Below are 26550 nucleotides of genomic sequence, written 5' to 3' on the forward strand. Positions count from 1 at the left end.
CAGGCTCCAAAGCCACAGAGAAACCCTGTCTCAACCCCCCCCCAAAAAAAAACAAAAAAAAAAGGATAAGTCATGTAGAGACAGGAAATACACAGGGAGTCTGGATCCTGATTGATTTTTACTATGTTGTCTTTAAATGTTTTGATTGTTGATGAGCAAACAATAGCTGCTGAGAGACATTGTAATATAAAAACTACTAAATTAGGGCTGGAGAGATGGCTCAGAGGTTAAGAGCACTGACTGCTCTTCCAGAGGTCCTGAGTTCAATTTCCAGCACCCACATGGTGGCGCACAGCCATCTGTAATGAGATCTGGTGCCCTCTTCTAGCATGCAAGCATATAGACAGACAGAACACTATGGACATAATAAATAAATAAATCTTTAAAAAAAACCTACTAAATTAAACCAACCTGTATATTTTTAAAATGTCTTAACTTCAAAATGGAAGTAAAAAGTATGTTACATTGGGGAAGAGGTTATGCTTTTGCTTCCAAAGGAAATGAAAGGCTGTGGATTCATTCAAGGTTGATGGAGATCAGAGTTGATCAGGAAAGACTCCCTGAAAATCCTGGTTACTGACATAAAGAACTAAACCTAAAATAACTACAAGACAGGTGATGTATATTTTACCTGTTTGAACATAAGACAAATATCATCTTTGGCTGGCTTGTGTACAACACACACTCCACACTTATCTGTTAATGCACCAGATATGTATGTTACCTTTGAAAGTTTGTATGTTTCAGAGGAAGGGGACCAGACACCAAGGAAAGTGGGTGGCCCAGGTGGTACAACCTCACTGACTATTACGCCAGTCAAACTTTATATAAACTTCATTTTCCCACGACACTGAGATTAGACAACAGCAGCTCTCCCAGGACTTGACCATTATCCCAATTTTCTCAGGGTCCCCTAAAAGATACCAGTGCCCCCAGAAAACAGAAAGCAGTCTAGAGAACACAACACTCACATTCCCAAGAGATGGGGTGGATGGTTTTTGGTCATTCAGTGGGTTATGGATATTTACCATTGTTTAGGGGGTTAAGTATTGGTCATGGTCAGAAAAAAAAAAGCTGAACAGAGATTTGATTCAAGGATCTTTTTCTGAAGAGAAAAAGGGGGGATATAATATAGAAATGATGAGATAAGAGGGTGGATTGTTGGGTTTACTTTTGAACAACCACTAATCTCAAATATTTTACATCGGTATGGAATTTTGTATGTTGATATAAATTTAAGATTATTTTTGCTATACTGTATAAATGTTTCTACTCTTGTTTAAGGTATTTTTGTATATTGATACAAATTTAAGGTTATTTTTGCTAAAATATACTGTACATATGTTTCTACTCTTTTTTTAATTTATTTATTTTATACACATTTGTGTTTTTGCCTTCATATATGTCCATGGAACTGGAGTCACAGACAATTGTGAGCTGCCATGTGGGTGCTGGGAATCGAACCCTGGTCCTCTGGAAGAGCAGTCAGTGCTCTTAACCGCTGAGCCATCTCTTCAGCCCCATGTTTCTACTCTTGTTTAAGGTACTATACCTAGGGGCTGGAGAGATGGCTCAGAGGTTAAGAGCATTGCTTGCTATTCCAAAGGTCCTGAGTTCAATTCCCAGCAACCACATGGTGGCTCACAACCATCTGTAATGAGGTCTGGTGCCCTCTTCTGGCCTGCAGGCATATATTGTATACATAATAAATAAATAAATATTTTTAAAAAAAGGTACTATACCTATGCAGCTCATTAAGCAATATAATGTAAATTTCTAGTCCTTGAAATTATTATCATTTAGGATAATAAAGAAATTCATACTAGTAGTTAGTCACCTATAACAATCAAACAGAGTTATGTTAGGTATATTTTTAAGGTCAAACATATATTGTAGATAGACAGGTGGTCTTCAAACATGTCTATCAGAGGAACCTTGGGGGACTGTCCAGGCAGTGGCTGTCTCTGTCATGTCTACAGTTTTGGAAGTTGTTTGCTCTGCACTTCCGGTTATTATTATTACCTATTATTCAGGTAATATGATATCCTTCTGGGGTCCTCGATGGAGTTCAAGACTAGACAGTTATAGTTTTCCTTGGTTATGATAGAAAGTAAATTAAGTATAGAGCTTTGGATTCATCAGGATAGAATAAATAACGGAGCATTTTCTTCAAATATGTCAAATACAAATGGACTGGACATTGTAACTGTTATTCTTACTTGATAATTGTTTTTTTTTTTTTGGTTTTTTGAGACAGGGTTTCTCTGTGGCTTTGGAGCCTGTCCTGGAACTAGCTCTGTAGACCAGGCTGGTCTAGAACTCCCAGAGATCCGCCTGCCTCTGCCTCCAGAGTGCTGGGATTAAAGGCGTGCGCCACCATCGCCCGGCTTTTGATAATTGTTCTTATTGTATATTTTTATTATAGTTAAAACCTTTGTTTTTTATTTAGACACAAAGGGGGAAAGGTTGTGGACTATTCCTTTACACTGTATGAAGATGCATCACTGTGATTGGTTTAATAAAAAGCTAAATAGCCAATAGCTAGGTAGGATTTCCAGGGCAGAGGGACCACTGGGAAGAAGGAGTCATCAACAGCTAGGCAGAGAGGCAGCAAGGCATGCAGGAAGACATGTAAAAGCCGAGAGTCATATAGCAGCATGTAAATTAATAGAAATGAATTAATTTAAGTTATAAGAGCTAGTTAGAAACAAGCCTAAACTATCAGCTGAGCTTTCATAATTAATAAATCTCTATGTCATTATCAGGGAGCCGAGATTCCTGATAAAAAAAAAAGTCCAAGCCAGGCGGTGGTGGCGCACACCTTTAATCCCAGCACTCGGAAGGCAGAGGCAGGCGGATCTCTGGGAGTTCGAGACCAGCCTGGTCTACAGAGCAAGTTCCAGGACAGGCTTCAAAGCCACAGAGAAACCCTGTCTTGAAAAAACAAAAACAGGGGCTGGAGAGATGGCTCAGAGGTTAAGAGCACTGGCTGCTCTTCCGGAGGTCCTGAGTTCAATTCCCAGCAACCACATGGTAGCTCACAACCATCTATGAGATCTGGTGCCCTCTTCTGGCCTGCAGGTGTACATGCAGGCATAACACCGTATACATAATAAATAAAATAAAATAAAATAAAGAATTAAAAAAAAAAAAAAAGAAAAAACAAAAACAAACAAACAAAAAATGTCCAATTATATCTTGTCTCAAAAACAAAAACAAAAGCCCCAAGGAACCAAGAGGGGCAACTGAGAAAGTCCAGCAGATAAAGGAGCTCATTGTATAAGTCTGGAGGCCTGAGCTGCATCCCCAAAACCCATAAAAAAGTCAGCAGCAGCCAGGCGGTGGTGGCGCATGCCTTTAATCCCAGCACTCGGGAGGCAGAGGCAGGCGGATCTCTGTGAGTTCGAGGCCAGCCTGGTCTACAGAGCTAGTTCCAGGACAGGCTCCAAAGCCACAGAGAAACCCTGTCTCGAAAAAAAAAAAAACAAAAACAAAAAAAAAAAACAAAAAAAAAGTCAGCAGCTGGAGAGATGGCTCAGCAGTTAAGAGCACTGATTGCTCTTCCAGAGTCCTGAGTTCAGTTCCCAGCAACCACATGGTGGCTCACAACCACCTATTATGAGATCCAGTGCCCTCTTCTGGCCTACAGGCAGGATACTGTATGTATGCATAAATAAATAAATAAATAAATCTTTAAAAAAAAAAAGTAAAACAAGAGCCAGGTGGTGGTGCTCACGCCTTTAATCCCAGCACTCAGGAGGCAGAGGCAGGCGGATCTCTATGAGTTCGAGGCCAGCCTGGTCTACAGAGTGAGTTTCAGGACAGGCTTCAAAGCTACAGAGAAACCCTGTTTTGGAAAAACAAAAAAAGTAAAAGAAAAATGAAGAAACTCCACAAAGTTGTTTTCTGACCTCTACACTGATACCACACTGGCAGGCAGGCACACAAACACACACACGTACACACACACTAAAAATAAACAAAACTTTATAAAAGAGAACTTCGAAACGGAAGAGAGGAGAAGGAAGATACACCTGAAGCTCAAAGCCATGGGCTGGGATAACCTAGGACAACTGGAAGAAGCCAAGTGAGGCTCTCGCTCCCAACAGCATAGTAAGGTCTCTGTCTTCACTCTGCTCCGCTCTCCCTGTCACACACTGCTTTCTGGATTTACGGGACCCAAGCGTTTGCCTCATTATCACCATGATAGCCCCTCTCCTGCCTGATTAGAATACCTTTCCCTACTCCTGGCAGAGCCATTACTCTAAAACACCAGCTCATGAGAACTTCTCAGATGTTCAATCCAGTTTAGTTTCTGAGACAGTCTCGCTAGCCCAAGCTAGCCTGAAACTCATCCAACCCTTCTTGCCTTAGTCTCTTCATGTTCTTGTTCTATCTCGGCCGTGGCTCCCTCTTTAAGTGTTTATCATCCACCAAAATGTTGGTTTCACAAAAGCAGGGACTTGTCGGTCTTCTTTCCTACCCTGTCCTCAGTACCTAAAACAGGACTCAGCATGGACTCGGGCTTTCAATATTGGTTGTGTAAACCCGAGTAGTCATTTTTTTTGGGGGGGGGGGACCATAATCCAATTTTAGATAAATAGGATACCACAGAATGTCCACTTGGCAGCCGGAGAAGTATGAGATAATTTGGAGGATAGATAGTAGGTACTAAATAAATAGTTGTTGAATTTGGGACTGGGGCTAAAAGACACTCATTGAGGTATTCCATTGGACACTCTGGTCCTGCTGGAGGGGTAGCTCAGCTGGTAGAATATGAGCTCAGCATGCACAAATTCAATCCCCCACACAACATAAACCAGGCATGATGATACGTCACGACGATGCCCGTAGTTCCAGCATTTGGGAAGTGGTGGAGACAGAAAGATCAGAATTTCCAGACCAGAGAGGCCTACAGGAGACCTCGACTCTAAAACAAAACACTGTGACCTCTGTGACCTCTGTCCACTGATTTAGGGAACATTGGTCTGGACACGGAGAAGCCCTTGGGGGCTATGAGAATAGCTCAGGTGTTTCCTTTCTGATGGTCAGGTCTCCTCTGAAACCTTTGTCCCATGACCTGGGCAGCACAACGTCCGTGTTCCAAGGATTCCTGAGAACACTTGAAAAGCATCTTTTAGGACGGTGACACCCATCCCAGGAAAGGACTTTGCCCTTCTGGCTTTCATCAAGGACTATAATCCATCCTCTGCTGCCAACAGAGCTAAGGAATATGAGTTTTATGATCATTAGAGCTTATAGCTTAATTAGCATCTCTGATTACTGCTGAGGATGGAATATGGGAGATGGAACTGACGGGGGAGAAAGGATAGGGAGAGCAAACTAGGGACAATGAGAAGGGGAGAGGCCACGACTCTTCTCTCTAGTCCCTTTCTTGGCTCCCCAGGTCTTAACACCTATTTTATTTTATTGTTTGATTCTGAGCCAGGGTTTACTATACAGCAGTTATCACAGCCTCTGGAGCGCTGGGATTCCAGGCGTCTGCCACCACACCCTGCTCAAGAATGAATCAGGTTAGAATCCGAACTCTCCGGTGAGTCGTTTGATTCACTGAACCACGTGAGTGTTTTTAAAGCTGGGATCGAACCCAGGGCCTTAAGATCTCAAGCAGGAGCCAGGCAGTGGTGGTGCACACCTTTAATCCCAGCACTTGGGAGGCAGAGGCAGGCGGATCTCTGTGAGTTCGAGGCCAGCCTGATCTACAGAGCGAGTTCCAGGACAGGCTCCAAAGTTACAGAGAAACCCTGTCTCGAAAAACAAAAACAAAACAATCTCAAAGCAAGGCAGGTAAGACTTCTACTGAGCTATACACACTAGCTCAATGTCATCAATGAATAAGTACCTAATCACAGAGTGGATTTTAAGTAAGTTTATATAAGCAAGTGTACATAGCAAACTGCATAATACAGAATAAGAACTCCATAAACATCAGCTCATATTATGTAAAGTAATACGCAGAAACTAAGTTTATGTCTGGTGAGGCGGGGTGGGATAGGCAGTTCTAGCTACTCAGGAGACTGAGAGGGGATGAAAAGCTAACAGCCCTACTCGGACTACAGAGTAAGTTCAAGGCTAGCGCGGGAAATTTTGTTGAGACCCTGTCCTCCACCTACCCCTCCCCCCCAAAAAAAAGTGAAAAAAAGAAATACATTGGATGTTAGGAAAAATTATACTTTTAAGCCAAGAACTCACAAATTCTAGTGATTTCCACGGGTAGTGAAGCCCAGTTATGTACCTTCCACCCAAAGTAGAAATACCTATGTCAGGCACAGACATGTAGTAGCATCAAGATCATGAATTTGCCTCTGAGAAACGAGGAGGTGGCTAGAAACGTTTGCGTCAGGGACATCTGTGGGTTGGAACACTGGACATGGGGTCTTCTAGGGGAATCTATTCAGTTTGCTCCTGGACCTGAAGCGGAGGGAGCAAAGTGTTGGATCCTGGGGCCTTAAAGACCCGGAACAAGTCCAAAGTTGTCTTTCAGCTCCAACACGACCCTGAGGCTACAACCTGGGCTAGTCCAGACACCGCAAGGCTGGAAGGGTGGGGTCCCTACCGTAGCCCTACCCTCAGATGTTTGTGACTCACCCGTCCCTTCCCTCCCCTCTACCAACCTAGGGTGAGACCGGAAGAAATCGACTTGGAGGGAGGGAAGGAATCCTACAACATCCTGGGTTCAGAAAGACAGTACCCCCAAGTCTCAGTGCCTCTCATTCTCTCGATCTAACTTTAAACATCGAATACTAAAATTGCAGTTATGATCAAAGAGCTAAGGTTTCCACCACCCGGCACTGACATTTAAAGTTTCCTTTTCACTTCATTGCTCCCTTCCAAGTTCACCATTAGTCGAGAACTAGAGGTGTCTCTAGGACATTCAGGATGTCCCAACAAGGCACTTCACAGAGCAAGCACGCCCGCACTCCCAGTTTCAGCGCCAGGCCTGATGAGCTGGACTTAACCATATCAGGGATGGTGCCCCCTGTTGCACAGGGTTGACGGTCCATTCTCTCCTCCCCATCCCCTGTGCTAGCCAAGGGGAATTTTTGTTGTTGCTGAAGCATCAGAATTCATTAAATCAACCACAAACATCAGGGATGATTGTTAGCCTGGATGGGGGGGGCACGTTATGTTCCTGTGCGGAGGGTGTCGTAGCTTCTAGTACAGGAGGAAGTTACGATGTTGGCATAGCTGGGGGATGAGGGCTTGTGTTTTCTGAAGGTGGAGAGATGGCCAATAATATTTGTTTTTCTTCCTCGATAATTAGGTTCATTTATCGTATTTAAAGCTGAAAAGAAGGATTCCCACCCAGTCTTCTCAGAAACTTCCCCGCGACAGGTGTGGAAAGGATGGGAGGCCACAGAAGAACCCTTCTTCACCCGTGTGGCGGCACCGTGGCTTTCATAAGGGACCTTTCTTCCGAGTACCCAGGAGTTGAGCTTCCCCAGCTCTCGGAGTAACCAAGCGGGATGGGGGGTAAGGTCTGGGGGAAACGCCGCTTACCCGGGTCTTGTGCAGCCCTCCGGCAGTTCCCGCGAACTAGCGCAAACCCTTGCAGCAGCCGGTTCCAGCTGTCAACGCTTCCTCCTCCGGACGCCGCAGCCCTCACTCAGCCGGCGGAGCGGCCCCTTCCGCGGCCCTTCTGCCCGGGTGCGAAAGTGTGCGGAGTGGGGCGGGGCTCGCGGGGCTCTACCTTGCCCCGGGAGAGCTCACCGTCGGAGCTGGGGCGAAGGAGCCCGAGCAGGGCTGGAGGGGACGGGCTAGGCAGACGCGGCCCGGCCGCCGCGGGGCCGCCCAGCTCCTGACGACACACTGCCCGCCCCCCACCTAGCCTGCCCTCCCGCCGCTCCCTAGACCACCCGCTGTTGCCAGCTTTCCAACACGACCTTCTCCTGGGCTCCAGAGTATCTCAGGGCTCTCAGGTCTGTGGCACTTTCTCCACTCCTACGCTTCTGTCTTCCCACGCGTGGGGCAGCTCTACTTCTTTTTTCTAATTACTCACAGTCTCTCCCATTATCCCTCCCCTGGGCGGCCAAGGGTAGGGGTCAGGGTGCTGACTGGAGCTACCCAGCAACTGGTCAGCAATTGGTCCGCCCTTCAGTGTCCACAACGTCATCTTGGACGCACCTGCCCAACTCAGTGACTCTACACTCGGGAGAACCCTGAGGGGAAAGGCCAGAGCTACACACTTCACGACTTAAGGCCTAGGTACATCTGCCTCTCTACATAGCTCCACATTGTTTGACTCTGTCTGAGACAATTACCCATTTCTCCTCCGGGTTCCTCAGCACCTTTCCAGACTTGTCTAGGCACACTTCTTTCTATCAAAATCCATATCCTTCCCTTAAGACTAGGGTGGGCGTTTGGATGTCTAGGGCACCGTTGGTTGTCTGTGTTCACCTTTTCTCCATACCCAAGCCTGGCACATTACTCTCTGGCCTTGGCAGATGGCACAGAAGGCTCTGAAGCCTTTCAGTTCCTACCCGTACTCTGGAGTTGTCAGGATTCTTGGGGCAGCTTGGATGGTGTGAGGCTGGGAGAGTAAGGGAGAAGAGACCAAGGCCTAGGGATTTACTGGTAGCAACTGGGGACCCAGGCATCCTGACTAACTCCCTCCTACCCTTCTCTGAAGTCAACAGCCTTGGGTTCTTGGAACTGCCTCCTCGTATCTGGGAGTAGAGAGTTGTGGGAGGAGACTCTGCTAGTTGGAACCGTGTGTATCTGTCTGAGTGTGTTGTGTACACACCCACACCTCATATATATAAATATTTGGACCCAGTGAGGGTCAGAGGGGAAAAAAAAAAGAATACATTAGGCCCTCTAGTGGAAACAGAGAACTAAGCAGTTCTCAAATATTTGGAGACAAGCTTGTTGAAGCAACTTCTCTCTAGAGTAAATGGGGTTTGTGTTATTGTGACTATTATTAATTTTAACTGTAGCTCCAGACCAGATCTGTCTCTGTGCCAGGTCTTCAGATCAGGGATTGGAGAATGATCTGTCTCTGTTCCGGATCTTTTTTGTTGTTGTTGTTTGTTTTGCTTTGTTTTGCATCCTAATTCTTCATTGTCCGCTTTTCCTTTTCTCTGTCCTCCACCATCATTGTCACCATCACGCCGCAGATGAACTTCAGTGTCTGGAACATGCTCTCCCAGCGCTCTTCCAATGACGTACACCCCCATGCCACATCCTTCCATTTTAACATTCTTCATTGTTTGGCTTTGTTCTTTTCTGAAACAGGGTTTCACTGTGTAGCCCTGACTGTCCTGGAACTCACTCTGTAGGCCAGGCTGGCCTTGAACTCACAGAGATCCCCCTGCCTCTGTCTTCCGACTGTGCCACCAATGCCCCAATTCTCCGCTGTTGGTAAAGCTTCATCTTCCGTGTTTTACAGTCCCCTCATTCACAGTCAACAAACTTTTTTTATTTTTTCTCTGAGACAAGATTTCAGTGTGTATGTAGCCTAGGCTAGCCTTGAATTTGCCATCCTGCATCGGCCTCTCAAGTTTACTGGGGTACGCCACCCCTCTTGGCGTCAACACTTTCATTCTTAGTTCCGTAGGATAAGCGAAAACAGACTGGCCAGGTGGTGATGGCGCACGCCTTTAATCCCAGCATTCGGGAGGCAGAGGCAGGTGGATCCCTGTGAGCTCGAGGCCAGCCTGGTCTACAAGAGCTAGTGCCAGGGCAGGTTCCAAAGCTACAGAGAAACCCTGTCTCGGAAACAAAACAAAACAAAACAAAACATAGATTGAACCAAGCAGATAGACATGTGAAACTCTCCAACTCTTGGTCACTCTAAACAAAGTCTGCTTAAAAGGTACAATGTCCCAGACTACTCTCCCAGTCAGTCCTTACATAAAAATACTCCTATATTTAAAAAACATCCGTTGGAATATGGCTTCTCTAATGCAGAGTAAGAGGATATCAGTCTTATTCCAGCCATCCTGTACCTTTAGGATCTTTGCTTCATCATAGCCCAGGTCAGCTCTTGCTGGAGGCTGGAGAGCGGGCACAGAACAGCGCCACGGAGATGTCTAATGCCTCCAGTTCCAGGTGCTCAGGTCTTTAATCAACCACATCATAAAAGTCAGAAAGAAAGAGACCACAAAGAACAAAGGGAAAGGAAAAAACAAGCCTGTTTTCCCAGCCTCTTCTTCCTTCTCTGGGTGGGGGTACACATCCGGGGCCCAGGGCTGGGTCCAAGGCTAGTCGGCTAAACAGACAATTGAGTTTCACTTCCTGCCAACCTTCAGAGATGGGGGCAGGATGTTTGAGGGGTACAGTGATGGGGAGTGTCCAGGGTTAGAGAGTAAACAGATCACATTTGGGTTTCCCCTCCTTGAGCAGGTCCACTAAAACTTGTAGAAACCACTTTTGAAATAGTTCAGTCAAGAGTCATACACCCCACTAAGTTTTAGAGGCACCATTCCGTATTCGCACGCCCTTTTCCCCACTGAGGAAAGGGTCCTAGATGGGCAGGGCTGAAGAAGAAGAGGTGTGGGTTGGTAGCTGGGGTGTCGTTCCCTCGCCAGAATGGTTGTCTAGCGCATGCTAGCTAGACTCCAGGCTGCATGCCCAGCACCCCTGCGCACACCACACACTCACAAAGTGAGGGATGAGAAGTATTGCCAGGCGGTGGTGGCGCCAGTTCTTAATCCTGGCACTCAGGAGGCAGAGGGTCTCTGTGAGTTTAAGGTCAGCCTGGTCTACAGAACGAGTTCCAGGACAGCAGGGCTACACAGAGAAATCCTGTCTCAACATTCTCCCGCAGCAAAAAAAAATAAAAAAATAAAAAAAATTATTAGAATATTTGAAATAACATGGAGTACATGGAAATAGTTTAAAAGTGACTTTGAGACTTGTGTTGGACCCTAGAGAGAGAAACCAGAGCTCGGAGAATTGTAAAGAAGACAATGTATAGACTTGCAAAACCTTCTAAGGCTGAATTTAATTAAGGTCCTTGTCAACCTGTTTTTGATTTTTTTTTTTTTTTTTTTTTTTAGGTAGGATTTCTAATTGTAGCCCTGGCTGTCCTGAAACTCGCTCTGTAGACCAGGCTGGCCTCGAATTCACAGAGATCTGCCTGTCTCTACCTCCGGAGTGCTGGCATTAAAGGCGTCTGGCTTCCTTTCTTTCTTTTCTTTTTTTTCTATTTTCCCCTTCTCAATTCGAGAGGCCCTGTCGTACATTCACCGAAGCCAGAGGAGGTCAATAGAGGAAGGTGAAAGAGTTAAGGAAAAAGCTAAATTGGTTAGGAGGTTAGAGTTGGACACCTGAGGAGAGGAGCCTTACACCTTCCGGGCTGCAAAGCAAACAAGTTTAACAGGATTTAGCCCCGAAGGAACTAAGTTGTTGAAGGCGGGAGTGGGGAGTTGTGGGGTGTGGGGCACGGGGGACGTGGACACGACACTCGGGGTTCGTTTGAAGAACAAGGCACCCGACGGGGCGCAGCCTAACAAAGGGAGTGGCTACACGTGTCCCTAGAGTGGGAAGAGCGGCCCCGCTCGCGGTCGCCAAAGCTAATCCGGACACTTGGGCGCGGCTAATTAGAATACTGGCTGGGTCCGCCCAAATGCCTTCACCCTGTGGCCTCTGACCCGGGAGGATCCGCTGCTGGGCGGCCGAGTCTTCGCCGCTGAATCTCGGTGGGGGGGCGCAGAACTGACGAGGGCTGCCTGCCCCACTCCGTCATGGAGACCGCCGGCACCCCTGAGGCTCCGGGGACAGGTGACCGACCCGCAGTGCCCCCCTCTTTGCGCGCCCCGTTCCCAGGTCTCTGTCCAGAGTTCAGCCGGGCTACCGAGAGAAGTCGCCGTGCCAGGTCGCCCTGCCCTCCTCCTTAAGTGTTGTCTGGGGTTTTTACATTCGTTCCCAGACACATTCGTGCGTCCCTTGCAACCCCGGGACTTCTCTGCCCCGTGTCAACAGTCGCCCTGGTGTTTGGTGCAGGCCAGGGGCCTCGTGCATTCCTTTCCTGTTTTACCAGCGCCCGGGCGCCTTGGGCACGCGGTAGGAGTAAAGGGTTTATGTCGGAACTTCTCTTGGAGCCCAGAGGACTGTCTTCTATGCTTCAGATGTTAAATAATGGTATCGGTGGTCGTAAAAGAGTCCACGACTTTATAAATTGCTGTGAGCTGCTTCTACCCTCCCGTTTCCTCCACCCGAATCGACGAAATGGTGCACTTTCTCTTTAAGATTAAAATGGTGGCTTGCTATGGATGAGGACTCCACTTCCGGTGGGGAGGGGGCGGGACCCCAGCCCGCTCACGCCGGAAGTGGTTCGGGTTCTCAAGATGGCGACTCCCTATGTAACTGACGAGACCGGCGGTGAGTGCGGGAATCGCGGAGCCGCTTCTCCCGGGACTCTTGGGTTAGGGGTTCAGACTTGGAGAGGGGTTTGTGCCACGCCCATCCCGGGGCCCCTCCTTTGCCCCGCCCCAGGACCGCCTTCCCCATTCATCCCTGTGGGTTATCACCTGCGCCCCCTTCTGGTCTCGTGTTTTGGGGGGGGTCTCCGTTTCCGGTCTCCCAAACCCTGGGGGTCCTTCAATGTCCCCTGCACCGGGACCCTTAGGAGCCTCAGCTGTTTGTAGCTGTAGGAGTCCCATCCCTTTCCAGGGTTCTCCAGCCTTCCTGGCTCCCACACTGTCGGTTCCCTCCAATTCCTGCCCTCTCACCCCCTCCCCCGTTTCTTACTGTTAGACCCGCTCTCCACCCTCCCGTTTCCATTCTGTTTCTCCAAGCTGTGTCTCAGCTAGCTGAAGCTCTCCTTGCTACATACCGCTTTCCTCACTCTGCCTCATCTTCATTTGTTGGGGGGGGTCAGAAGTCCAGAGGTGCGAAGGGAAGAGGAATTTAACTTTCAACCTGGCTTTCCTCATTAGTGGAGTTTTCCATCTAAAAGTGAGAGAAAACAAACAGGAAAGCATCTACAGGCCTTTCTCTCAACCTCTTTGACAGTTAATAGGACCCCCGTTATTGCTTATAGCTTGAGTAGAATTTTCAGCCCAGCGGTCTGAAATGTTGAAGTCTGTGTTTGTGTGTGAAACTGAGAATTAGAATTAGTTTTCCTCTTATTTTTTTTTTGTCTTATTCTAACTGCTTTGTCTTTAGAACAGTGCACAATAGCAGTGTTGACCTGGAGATGATCAGATAGTTAGACGAGAGACTTTTGTAAAACGCAGTGCACGCGCCTGGTTAGTATTTTTGTGTCCCTCACTGTAGTCCTCGTGTGTAGTCAGTGACTCTAGTGTTTCACAGAAGTGATCCTGTGCAGTGTATGCATGGCTTGTTTAAACTGTGTCATGTATGCCTCTTGGTTTGCTTTCCATGTTTCTTATAGGTAGGCTTCCTACATTATAGTACTTACTGACAAGTTGGTTTCCTGCTCCCGTTCCCTATTCTTGCATTTCAAAGAGTGATAGCAGCATTTCTCTATGTTCTCTCCTCAGTAGGTCTTTAACTAGCAACTGAGTTTCGGTTTGTTTGTTTTAAGGCAGAATCTCACTCTGTATCCCTGATGGGCTTAGAACTCCCTATGCAGACCAAACTTATCTTGAATGCAGAGAGATCCACCTGCCTCAGCCTCTCAGGTGCTGGGATCAGAGGCATGTAACCACCATGCCCAACCTTAATAGAAATCACCCCCACACACACACATGGTCTTACTATGTGGCCCTGGCTGGCCTTAAAGGCATAGAGATCCGCCTGCCTCTGCTTCCTAAATTGTGGGAATGATGGGCAGCTGGCAGCTTTGGGTGTGTACCCTATTATTCCTTTGATCCACATAGCCTGCCTGACCCCTGCCCTGCCATCAGAGGTGTTGTCTGTCTTCTGTGACTGTGGAGACTATGCTGCTCTTTTGCTTTTCTTCCTACCTCCTACTGTTACTGTGACCCCTGTGTAATGTATTGCCTGTGATTATAGTGGTTCCTATAAAATTCCCAGAAAGCCACAGTGTTCCCATGAATTATGTTTTGTTTTTAGATTTATTTTATGTGTGTGAGTGTTTTGTCTGTGTGTATGTCTGTGCACCATTTGTGTGTTTGGTGCCCATAGAAATCAGAAGTATCACATCTCCTGGAACTGGAGTTAGAGCTGTAAGCCACCGTATTGGTGCTGGGACTCAAACCCAGGTCCTCAGTTCATCTCCATGAGCCACTTTGAATCCCTGAGCCATCTCTCTAGCCCTTTTGTTTTTATTTTTGATGTTGTTATTCTGTCTCTAGCGCCTTGGGAATACTCTGAACCCCTAGTTCCTGAGCACGAGATCATTGACATCCCTTTGTATTTTCAGCTACACCTCAGGATCACTCCTTCCTGGACCTCATCTGTGACACTACTTTCCTTGCAGGTATTCCCCTCACCTTAGCTCCCTTACCAGTCACCATTTGACTGTCTCAAGTCCACAGAGGCAGGTTTTCTGGTTCCATGTGTGTGTGAATGTGTGTAGCTGCCCGTGAGCACGTGCGTGTGTGGGTTCAGGTCCACATGCGTGTGGAGGCCAGCTGTTGATGCCAGGTGTCTTCCTATCTCAGGCAGGATCTTTCAGTGTAACCCAGAGTCTGGTGATTGAGCTAGTCCAGTGAGCCAGTTTGCAATGGGGATCCCGTCTCTATCTCCCAAGTGCTGGGATTATAGGCCTGCCACCAGCCCACAGCATGTATGTGGATGCTGGTGGTCTGCATTCTGGTCCTTATGTAGTGTGGCAAACGCTTTACCCTCTGAGCCATATCCCTAGCCCCCTCTTTTATCATTTTTGTTGTTGTTGTTGTTGTTGTTTATTTTTGGCTTTTTGAGGCAAAGTCTTGCGGTGTAGGCTGGCCTTGAACTCCTATTCTTTTTGTTCCCACCTATGCCTGCATTACAGGCATTCAGTTCACTACTGTGCTTGACTGTCTTTATCTCAGTGAGATCCATCAACTCTGTTCTCGGTTTCTGATTTTAGACTGTAACACATTGCTAGAAAAGAAAAAACTTAAGAGTTAGTGAAGTGTTAACTTCTGTCAATATCACAGCTTTTGCCAACTCTTACTTTCTAAATTCTCCCATGGCTATTTCACCAACTTTTTTCTAAACCCCTGTCACTATGTCTTTAATTCTTCCTTCTGTGGCAAAAACCTTCACTTTCTATTTCATTGAAAAATTAAAGTCTGTCATTTCTGTTTCTCTCTGAGTCACAGCCAGGTATTTGTTGTTTTCTTCCTACTCTCTCTCCTGCCTTCCATCAAGGTTTCACTGTGTAGCAAGTCCAGTTTGCCTCGGATCTATGGCAGTCCTCGTGCTGTGGCCTTGTGAACACTGTTTCTCTTTAGCTTTGCTGCCTGTCTGTCCTGGAACTAGCTCTCGTAGACCAGGCTGGGATGAGAGGTGTGCCACCACTGCCCGGCTTGTTTTTTTTTTTTTTTTTTTTTTTTGAGACAGGTTTTGTGTGTGTGTGTGTGTGTAAAACAGTCCTGGGTATCCTGGAACTCACAGAGATCTGCCTGACTCTGCCTCCTAAGTGCTGGGATTAAAGGCGTGCACCACTGTGCTTAGCATGGGTTGCCACTGTTAAAATCCTGATTTCTTGAAAATCAGGTTTCACCTGCCCTTTTTAGTTGCTCACTGCTTAATTTGCTGCTCAATTGTAGTTATTATCCTAGCAGCAGCCTCTCTCCAGAGCTGCTCTGTTTTCCAATGCTGAGTGTCTCAATGTTTGGATACACTGTCACATTTCATGTCAGCTCTTGTGATCGTTCCATTGTTACTCCTGTTATGGATACCCTTTCTTAACTAACTCAGGAACAATCTTTTCTTTTAAGGCTTGACTGGACTTTGTTTACTGTGTGACAGTGAGACGGTATAGACTTTCTCTCTCAGAACAGTGGTAGATTCTTAGAACAGTTACAAAGATGCTACAAAGAATATTTTGGTTTTGGTTTTCTGAGACAGGGTCTTTGCCTACTTGTAATAAATACCTAATGCAATGTAAACAGGACATGAATAACTTTTATACGGTATCATTAGAGAATAATGACATGAAAAAATTTACATATTTCATATGGATTCAGTATTTTTGGTTTTTTCTTTTAAGAGGTGGAAAACTAAGTGTGGTGGCATATGCCTAAACCCCAAGACTGAGGCAAGAGAAGTGGGTGGCAGGAAACCCGGGCCAGTCTGAGTACAGCAAGATGCTATCTTCAAAAATAAAGGCGCTGGGGAGCTATGTCATGGTTAAAAGCACACACCACTCTTGCAGAGAACCCAAGCTCAGTTCCCAGCACACAGGTCAGGCCTCTTCCAAATACCAGCAACTCCAGCTCCAGGATCCAACACCCTCTTCTGAACCTTGTAGATTGTAGGTACCTACACACACACACACACACACAACTGGGGAGGAGGTTCTTGCTATGCTGCCAGAACTTCTCATTCTCCCCAGTAACCAGGACTGTAGGCACACATCTTACAGTTTATTTTCAGTCCAGGGCTGATTGAGTTGAAAGGGGCAAAACCCACAGGTACAAAGGAGCAGATGAGTTATAAACTAAGAGCAGGAAAAGTGTAAACAGCTACCGCGACATGAGAAGACTTGAAACGGTTCACATAGTATTGAGAGAAAAAATTCATAAAAGTGAAAAAAATGATAAGCCGGGCGGTAGTGGCGCACGCCTTTAATCCCAGCACTCTAGAGGCAGAGGCAGGCCTCTGTGATCTCTGTGAGTTCAAGGCCAGCCTCCTGGTCTACAAGAGCTAGTTCCAGGACAGCTATGGAGAAACCCTGTCTCGAAAAATCCAAAAAAAAAAAAAAAGAAAGAAAGAAAAAAATGATAGATTCAGTTTGAATCTATCAATAGGATCCAGTCAAGATTTATACTGGAGAAGACATAACCAAAAATATGACAGAGGATTTAATGTGGTATTCACATGTATACTATTAATTTTCATAATGCATCTATTAGAAAGACACGGTAATAACATTTATGCACGCATGGCTTTTAAATGTTTATTGAGCACTTAGGTTGTGCCAGTCACTATGAACAGGAGCTAGAGATGCATTAACAATTAAAGCAAGCGAATTCTTGCCTGCTTGTAGCAAGGAGATGATAAAAGAAAACACAAACAAACTAATTACAGTATCACATTTAAATGCTGAAAACTGGGAGAATTAAAGCCACTGATGCAAAGAAAACAATTTTGAGAAAAGCGAATTCAACTAGATAAGCAATATCATAGAGACGCAGGGACAGAGCAAAAACCAGACATTACAGTACTACCCTCACCTACGGAGACACAGTCCAAGCTGTCCCGCACTGCAATACCCAGGTGTGGCGCATGCCTTTGATCCCAGCACTTAGGAGGCACATGTAGGCAAATTTCTGAGTTTGAGGTTAGCCTGGTCCACAGAATGAGTTCTAGGACAACCAGGGATACAAAGAAAAGCTCTTGTCTTGAAAAAAACAAAACAAACAAACAAAAATAAAAAACAGAAAGGGAAGGAAGGGAGAGGAAGGAGGGAGGGAGGGAGGAAAAAAGGAAGAGCAAGTACCACTGAACTCAGCACACAGGTTCAACATCCTTAATCCAAAAATCTAAAGCTGAAATACCCACACCCTGAAAATTTTGGATGTTGACAAGCTGCTAGAGTAGAGAGTCTAACGCAATCTAACCTCGTCACAACTAAAGCCAAGTACATGAAAGACACTTTATAAGATTAAACTTTGGTTCAGGCCACTCAAGACTACATAGTGAGGCCATTTTAAAAAATAAATAAAAACCAAGGCTACTTGCTATCGATATCGAGCACAAGCACTCTCTATAAAGAGAGCACTGACCCTGTGCTCACCATGTGCCCCACACTGGCCCCAGGTTTTCTACCATCCACTTCTCTTCCCTCAGTCTCCAAACAGTGGAGTTACAGGCATATGCCACCACCACACTTATCCTGTATATTCTTTTCTTCTTTACATATAAACCTATGATAATGCTGGGTATAATTTCTACAAAAGAAAACTCTAGTGCCAGTGAGAATGCTGAGTGGGAAAAGCTGCTTGCTGTTGGCCTGACCACCTGTTTGTCCCTGAGTCCATGTAGAAGGAGAGCCCTGACACCTGCAAGATGTCCTCTGACCTTCATAAATAGAGTGTGCAAGTCCTCTCCCAATAAATACATAAATAACTGTAAAAAGAGAGAAAGTATAAAGAGTGTCCAGATTAGACACATGCCATGCGCCCGATCGTAAGGTCTGCATGCCATGGCCCTATCGTAAGGTCTGCATGCTGTGGCCCGATCGTAAGGTCTGAATGCTGTAACCTGATAGTAAGGTCTGAATGCTGTGACCTGATAGTAAGGTCTGCATGCCATGACCCGATAGTAAGGTCTGCATGCCATGCGCCTGATAGTAAGATCTTCATGCTATGGCCCGATCGTAAGGTCTGCATGCCATGCGCCCGATAGTAAGGTCCTGGACTGCATCCGAAGTCTGCACATCCTCCACTGCACCAGCACATTCTTCAGCGCAGCCAGACTGAGGTTGCTGTCTACATCCCATCCTCCCCAGACCTGTCTGTTTTATGTATGTGAACGTTTGTTTGCATATATGTCATGTCTGTGCATGCGCCTGGTGCCAGTGGAGGTCAAAAGAGGGTGTCACAGATCTGGAACTAGAGTCACAGATGGTTGTGAGGAATCAGACCTGCGTCCTCTGCAAGAACAAGTGCTCTTAACCTCTGAGCCAGCTCCCCACTCCTTCCCTTGTCTACATTCGTGTTTCTGATTTTTGTTTCACAGTGAACTTCTCTTTCAAACCCATTTTTGACTTTTCATTTACTTTTTAAATTTGTTGTTTTTTGAGAGTGGCTTCTAGGTAGCCCAGGCTACCTGTGTAAATTGCTGTGTCCCTGAAGTCTTCTGCCTCCACCTCTAGGTCCTCTGGAAGAGCAGCCTCGCTCTCAATTGCTGCCGTTTTGATTCCAACTTGGCTCTTGTTATCTCTGATATCAGCTGACTTTCAGGAGAACTGTTTTACTGATGAGCGTGGCTTAGTGGTAGAGTGCTTGCCTAATTTATGCAAGGCCCTTAGTTCAATTCCCAGTATCCCCCTGCCTGGGGAAAAAAACAAACAAGGAACTCTTCTGTTCCCTAATTATCACTCCCTTCCTTTACCATGTCTTTATTTGCTTTCCTCTCTCACCTCTGTCTGTCACGTCACATCTTAACCATTTTCCTCTTTAAAATTCTTCACTGCGTGTTTGCTGAGTGGTGGTGGCGCACTCCTCCCAGCATTTTGGAGGCAGAGGCAGGTGGATCCCTGAGTTGGAGACCCACCTGGTCTACAGAGCAAGTTCCAGGACAATCAGGACTGTTACATAGATAAACTCTGTCTCAAGAGGAGAGAGAAAAACCAAAAAATTAATACATTTTTACTTAGTAAGTGGAGTGTGTGTTTGTGTGTTCGTGCCACGATGCACAAGAAAGTCAGTTCTTGTTGTCGTCAGTTCACCGTGTGGGTCCTGGGGATATAATGCTTCTTCACCCCCTTGAGCCATCTCTTCTCCCAGCTCTTGCCCATTTTGAACAAACAGATAAGGAAGAACTCCACAATTTACAAAAGAGCATGAACATGCAATCTATGTAGGAGTCCCCAGATTTGACTCTCTTGAATTTTATTTTTTGTTTTTATTTTTGCTTTTCCAGATAGGGTCTTACTATTATGTGTGGGTATGTGTGTTTGAGTGCAGGGATCTATGGCAGACAGAAACATTGGATCCCTGATGGAGCTGGAGTTACATATGAATATGAGCTTCTGTGTGGGTGCTAAGAATTGAACCTGGGCCCTTAAAATAGCAGCAAATGCTTTTAATTGCTGAGCCGTCTCTCCAGCCCTCTAAAAATTTATTTGAATTATTTTGAGTCTATGTATTTAGTGTATGTGTGTGCATATGTACCACGGTGCAAGTGTGGACGCCAGAGTTGGTCTTCTTTCACCATGTTGGTCCTGAGGCTCAAATGTAGGTCCCCAGTGCCTTCGCCCACTGACCTTAGAGCTTTTTATGGAGCTGGGGGTAGCTCATTTGTAACATGCACCAACTCTGCATAGACTGGGTTGGTAATGTAAGTTTGAGGCCAGCCTGGGATACACAAGCCCCCACCTCAAATATTTATCTATATACCTATCTATTTGTGTCTATATATTTTTTATACAGTACTTGATTTTTTTCTAAATAGGAGTAATTCTTGGGCTCATGAGATGCCTCAGTAGGTAAAGTGCATATACAAACCTGAGAGACTCAGTTTAATCCCTGCAATGTAAAGGTGGGGAGAAGGAACTGACTCCTGAATAATGTCCTCTTGATTTCTGCCTGGGCACTGTGTTACGTCTGTGTGTGTGCAGATGAACCCCACAGTAATAACTTTTTATTAAAACAATATTACTCATTAGCTTTTTGTTCATTTTTTTTAAGTTCTGGGATTGCAGGGGCTCGAGAGAGAGGAATCAAAGTGGGGCATCTGACAACTGCCTGGAACCCTAGCACGCCCTGGCACCCATACACATCCACGAATAAAGATAGAAGTTCTAGTTACAGCCATGTGGTGTTAGGATGCCGACCAAGCACTCAGAGCCATGAGCCCCTGCTCACCACTTTCATTAGAGTGATAGTGTCTAGTGGTGGTGGGCCCTGGAGGCAGAGGCCAGTGGACTTTTGTGAGGCCAGTCTGGACTATAGAGCAGGTCTCAGGACAGCCAGTGCTATACAGAGAAACCCTGCCTTAAAAAAACAATAAATAAATAAATAGAGAGAAATTAATAAGTTAATGATCTCTTCCATCTCTCCTACCAGTTACTCCTCTTCCCACAACAAGCATCACAGCTGCTGTGTGTTCTTCACATTTTTTTTTTTTTACTGTTTTTCAAGACAGGATTTCTATGTGTAGCTTTGACTGTCCTGGTGCTAACTCTGTAGTCCAGGCTGGCCTCAAACTCACAGAGATCCGCCTGCCTCTGCCTCCCTCCCGAGTGCTGGGATTAAAGGTGTGCACCACCACCGCTCGGCCCTTTTACATTTTTCTTTGTCCCTGAACACAGGCAGTGTGGACCTTTGTCTCAACAAAAATGGGACCAAACAATACTTCAGTGGTTCTTAAGTATCCAAGACCCTTGGGGGATCCCCAACTCCCTTTCATGCTAATATATATATACACACATATATATGAATATATATCTATATATATAAAATAAAAATACATGTATGGATAAATATATGCAAATTTTGTATGTGTACAATTTATAAATAGATGTTGTATATTATATGTGTGTTGAAATAGGAGCAGCGGGGCTGTGTCCCGCCACCCAGCCGCCTGCATGACTAGCTTTATACCCAAAATAATTACATGGAAACTGTATTCTTTTAAACACTGCCTGGCCCATTAGTTCCAACCTCTTATTGGCTAGCTCTTACATATCTATCTAACCCATTTCTAATATCCCTGTAACACCACGAGGTGTCTTACCAGGGAAGATCTTAACCTGCGTCCGTGTCCGGTAGGAGAATCATGGCGACTCCTTGACTCAGCTTCTTTCTCCCAGCATTCTGTTCTGTTTACTCCGCCTACCTAATTTTATGTCCTATTAAAGGACCAAGGCAGTCTCTTTATTTAACCAATGGAATTAACACAAAACAGAAGACTCTCCCCCATCATATGTGTGTATCCAGAGTATCTTCATTGTTGTACATACCTCACTAAAGGGGACCTGGTCACGGGTTACATGATGAACGTGACCTGTTTTATTAAACCCTGGTCTTCGGTGCATAACTGTTCAGTGGCTGAGAGGGAAGGAACGGGAGTGGCGTGCCTCTGCCACACTCTAAATAAGGAGGAGCCCTGTGAGCTGCAGGCGAGATGGCTCTCTAGCCGTGGACACCCTGGTCCTTGACAGGACCTCTTGAAGATTATGGAAGTCAGCCGGGTGCGGTGGTGGTGCAGGCGGATCTCTGTGATTTCGAGGCCAGCCTGGTCTACAGAGCGAGTTCCAAAGCTACAGAGAAACCCTATCTTGAAAAACCAAACCAAAAAAAAAAAAAAAAGATTATGGAAGTCAAGAGGTCTGATGGTCATTTTCCTGAAAAGGAAAGAATAAACCTCTTGTTCTGCCAGCTGCTGGTGCCACATGCATTTACTCCTAGCACTCAGGAAGCTCATGGCAGTTTTGAGCTGCCATGTGGGTGCTGGGATTTGAACCAAGGTCCTCTGGAAGAGCAGCCAGTGCTCTTAACCACTGAGCCATCTCTCCAGCTCCATACAAGTCAAACCTTGAAGTAAAAATTAAACATTTGAAGAGCTTTTGTCTTCCACAGTGAGCTGACTGACAACTTCCTAGTATTTTTCTAGGAGCTGGGGATATGGCTTGTCTCAACAGGTGCCATATTGATCTTCCAGAGGACCTGGGCTGGTTCCTAGCACCCACATCTAGTGGCTTACCGTTAACTGCCTGTAACTTCAGCTCCCAGGGATCGGACATCTTTTGGCTTCCACAGTCACCTGTACTTGTGTGCCCACATACACAATTACAGAAAATAAAAATAAGATTTTTCTGAATAAATATGATTTCTTACTGTTGCATAAAGAAAGAAATGCATGCTGTAACAAAATAAGAGTATCAATGGGTCTCTAAACAAACTCTGAGAACTTCCACATAGCCTACACTTGGCTTTTGTTTTTGAGATAATCTCTTCTATCCTGGGCTGTCCTCAGACTGGCTGTGTTGCTGGGGCTGACCTTGAACTTTTCCCTTCTTCAGCCTAATGTGTGCTGGAGTTATGGTGTGAACCCCAACTTCCATATTGTAGAATATTACTTGAAGATGTGTAATGTTCGTTTATGCCGTGGAATATTTGTTTAATGATGCAAAGACGTGTTACATTTGTTTGATTAAATAAGATTAACCTGGGTCAGGCTGAGTCAGCAGCTAGCTGGCAGGAAATGGTAGAGAGGGAACCCTGTGTAGCTAGGATTCTGAAGTGGGGGCTGAGCAGAAGGAAGCCTGTTTTGTGGGAGAGGAGGTTAGCTACTTGCTATTCAGCTTCTCTGAGCCTGCAGAATTTCACCTCACCCTTTGAATCCTGAGTTGGTAGAGAATAGAGATCTAGATGAAGATGCCTTTAGCAGCTGAGTTAGAGCCGGTAGAGCCGGTGCCTGGGGAAGAGAACTCCCGCCTGGTTGCAGCTGACCAGCCGCTGGTAGCTGCATGGCTGCAGCTGCTGATTAAGACAGCACTCGCTTAAGAGGCAGCTACCGAATTCTTTGAAAAGCAACATTTCCACTTAGTAAATTATGCTTTTCCAGTTAGTAAATTATGAACACTTTTAGTACCACTACTGAATATTTATTAATATTAATTCATATCTAACTGTATTATTTTACCAACGGCATGGTGTTCCATTGTATATATGAACCAAGGTCATATGTTGTGGGCCTTTAGATTGCTTTCAGCTTCTGGCTAGTTTAAATGTGCGGGGCTAGAGAGATGGTTCAGTGATTAAGAGCATTTGCTGCTTTTCCAAAGAATCTGAGTTCAGTTCTCAGATTCACACCAGGAACCTCACAACTACCTGTAACTCTAGCTCCAGATAATCCAATACCCTCCTAGTCTCTACAGAGAGAGGCACACACTCGCCTAGAGACACGTACACATACGTAATAAAAAGGAAAAAGTGCATGAGCAAATGTCCTTTCCATCCACGTGTTCTGATGCCTTTATGATGTGGTTTCCTACGAGTTTGTTTTTCAAAGTCTGTGTTGTGAAACTTGTCTCATCTTCCCCACCCTTCTCCACGGACTTCTTGTTTCGGCCCCTTTATAATCTGGTTCTTTACTGCTTTTGATGTTTCCTTTGCCTTGGACCTTTGGAGAATGCCATCTCTACCTGCTCTGTCTTACATGCATTATTTAAAAAAGAGGCCGCAGCTCCTTGAAAGCAAGGATAGTGTGTTAGTGAGTGACAGAAGATCAAAAGTTGACGTGAGAAATGATGCCTTAGCCGAGTGGCATTACTTACCTATAATCTTAGCACTCAGGAGGTGGAGGTGGGGGAATTCAAGTTCAAGGCCCACTTGGTCTACTAGTGAGCCCTTGTCTTGCGTTAGGTGGGTAGACGGGTGCTGGGGAGAGGGGTTGTGCACATTTATAAACACTTGTCTAATCTTGGGAAATGTTTGAAAATAAGAGAGACTAACTTCAACTTAATTTCTGTCATTTCAGGCAAGTACATTGCCTCAACACAGAGACCCGACGGGACTTGGCGCAAGCAGCGGAGGGTCAAAGAAGGATACGTGCCCCAAGAGGAGGTCCCAGTGTGCGTGGTTAGGCTTAACAAGGGGTGTTTAGTGGGGTCCCTGCACAAGTATAGCATAGCGTGCCTTCGAGTTCAGGGATGACTTGCCTGAGCCCCAAGGAAATGGAAGGAGGGAAATGGTCTCAGAAAGGAGACGAAGGAGCTAGGATTAAGGGGTGAGTGAGGGTTCCCCAACTAGGCTTATTCCTTTGGCCCCTATTCTTCAGAACCTCCAGACAGCGATCTGAGAGCAGAGCTTTGAGTTCTAGGACTTTCCTAAAGATCAGGGAACCTGAAGGGCAAAGGAAATGGGGTGTAATGGGAAGGCAGTGAGGTGGAAGCCCAGGGGAGGAGCTCGACGGCATCCTTAAAGCTATAGTTCTCCTTTCCTGCAGCTACGAAAATAAGTACGTGAAGTTTTTCAAGAGTAAACCAGAACTTCCTCCAGGCCTGAGCCCCGAGGCCACGACACCCGTCACCCCATCCAGACCTGAAGGTGGCGAAGTAGGCCTCTCCAAAACAGCCAAACGCAACCTGAAGCGAAAGGAGAAAAGGAGGCAACAGCAGAAGGAGGGAGAGACCTTGAGCCGGACTCTTGAAAAGGTGTCTCTGGGAGACACGGCCCAAACGCCCAGTGTCCTCCAAGGCTCCCAGGACGCCCCTCCAGCTGCCTCCGATGCCTCCGACTCTGCCTCCACCACAGAGAAAGCCAAGAAGATGAAGAACCTGCGGAAGAAGCTGCGGCAGGTGGAGGAGTTGCAGCAGCGCATCCAGGCCGGCCAGGTCAGCCAGCCCAGCAGAGAGCAGCTGGAGAAGCTGGCCCGGAGGAGGGCTTTGGAGGAGGAGCTGGAGGACTTGGAGCTGGGCCTGTGAGGCTTCGAGAGTAGGGAGTGACTGCGGAATAAACCATGGGGTGCTCTGGAGTCCAGGGGGTGTGGGCCGCAGCAGTCAGGAGGGGCACCCCCATACTGGCTCACTTCCACCTGTGGCCAACTCCGTCCTCCAGAGCCGTAGGCTCTCCTTCGTTCCTTCCCCTTCTCAGCTCCAAATTTTGGACTTTTCCCCCCACCCGTTCCCAGTGTTCAAATTCTCAGTGATGACCCTAGGTACTTCTGCTGCTGATCTGGGTGTCTTGTTGAAAAGAAAACCGGGGGGTGGGAGTTTGTTAGAGATCTGAGGTTGAGGTACAGGAGTACCCCAGTACCCCAAGTCTTAGAGTCTTTGTTCCTGTTCACAGTGTTTATGAGTTATTCCCCTGGCCATCCCAAAACCACCTCCTCTTTTTTTTTTTTTTTTTTTTTAAGAAAGTAAGAATAAATTCAAGTAGACAGCATGTGGTCAGGTATGGCTCTGTTCTCAACTCTTGTCAGTTTGCTGAAAGAAGACACTTAAATTAAGTTTACATTTGGTTCTGTTTTCATTTTTTCAAGAGGTTTCTTCTGTAACAGTGCTGACTGTCCTGGCACTCCCTCTGTAGACCAGGCTGGCCTTGAACTCAGAGATCCGCCTGCCTTTGCCTCCCAAGCACTAGGATTAAAGGCGTGCGCCACCACTGCCCAGCTTCAGGCTTAACTTTTTTAATGGTGCTAGGGATTGAATCCAGGGCCTTGCACACGGTAGCTCTACCGTTGGTCTATGTCCCTCCTCCCTGAGTGCAGCTGGCCATGGTAGTGAGCACCTGTAATAGTACTCCAGAGGCAGAGGCAGGGTTGCTAGCATTTCAAGACCAGCGTGCACTGCAGGGTAAGACTATCTCAACAAAGAGTAATGTATGACAAAATTAGACCTCAGTAAATGGAAGTTAGTGCTGTTATCTGTGAAATTTAGAACAAAATTAACTTGACACGAATGTATGTGTTGTGCCATGTAGCAAGGAGTCTGTTGTACCTTCCTCGCTGCGTCTGAAGATAATTTTGATTTATTTCGAATGCCCAGAGTAGCTCTTGAAATTTTACCTTGGATGCTGCCTACGATGACACTGCGGGCAAAGTCATGATGTATGTAGACATCTGGGAGATCTGCCGCTGCGTGTGTGTTTCACCGTGTGTCACCTGTGCTGCGCCTAGGTTGTAGACTAGCGGGGAGGAAAGGGAGCGGCCTCTCAGGAATTCAGGAGCCCCACAGAAACCAACCCTATTAAATCCTCTCCAATCTTTTCTTGGCTTCTAGATCTTTGGGAATCCCTCCCTTGCCGTTCCCCTCATCCTAAACATTAAGCCACC

General features: G+C 46.2%; 2 protein-coding genes across 8 annotated transcripts in view; one reads left to right on the forward strand and one right to left on the reverse strand.

Moving 5' to 3' along the window:
* Positions 1–8693, reverse strand: part of Dgka (diacylglycerol kinase alpha) — a 29414-nt gene extending 20721 nt beyond the window's left edge. Inside the window, exon 1 of one of the 3 annotated variants that reach the window (XM_075954588.1) lies at positions 7522–8678. The gene's annotated coding sequence lies outside the window, so the exon portion shown is untranslated. Of the gene's footprint in view, positions 1–7521 lie in introns of all 3 variants that reach the window. The other 2 variants (XM_075954590.1, XM_075954591.1) reach the window with 2 other exon arrangements.
* A 2823-nt stretch (positions 8694–11516) lies between these two features.
* Positions 11517–25661, forward strand: Pym1 (PYM1 exon junction complex associated factor). 5 transcript variants are annotated; one of them, XM_075954594.1, is made up of 4 exons: positions 11518–11745; positions 14315–14371; positions 24256–24349; positions 24724–25661. In XM_075954594.1, the coding sequence occupies exons 1-4, from the start codon at positions 11709–11711 to the stop codon at positions 25199–25201; spliced, it is 666 nt and encodes a 221-aa protein (XP_075810709.1). In that variant the 5' UTR covers positions 11518–11708; the 3' UTR covers positions 25202–25661. The 5 variants fall into 5 exon arrangements, with proteins under 5 accessions (XP_075810710.1, XP_075810709.1, XP_075810711.1 ...); XM_075954592.1 differs by lacking the exon at positions 11518–11745 and adding an exon at positions 11885–12345; XM_075954595.1 differs by lacking the exon at positions 14315–14371 and having other exon boundaries at positions 11517–11790.
* The last annotated feature ends 889 nt before the right edge of the window (positions 25662–26550 follow it).

Source organism: Microtus pennsylvanicus, chromosome 20 (genome assembly GCF_037038515.1).
Source record: "Microtus pennsylvanicus isolate mMicPen1 chromosome 20, mMicPen1.hap1, whole genome shotgun sequence".
NCBI lineage: Eukaryota > Metazoa > Chordata > Mammalia > Rodentia > Cricetidae > Microtus > Microtus pennsylvanicus.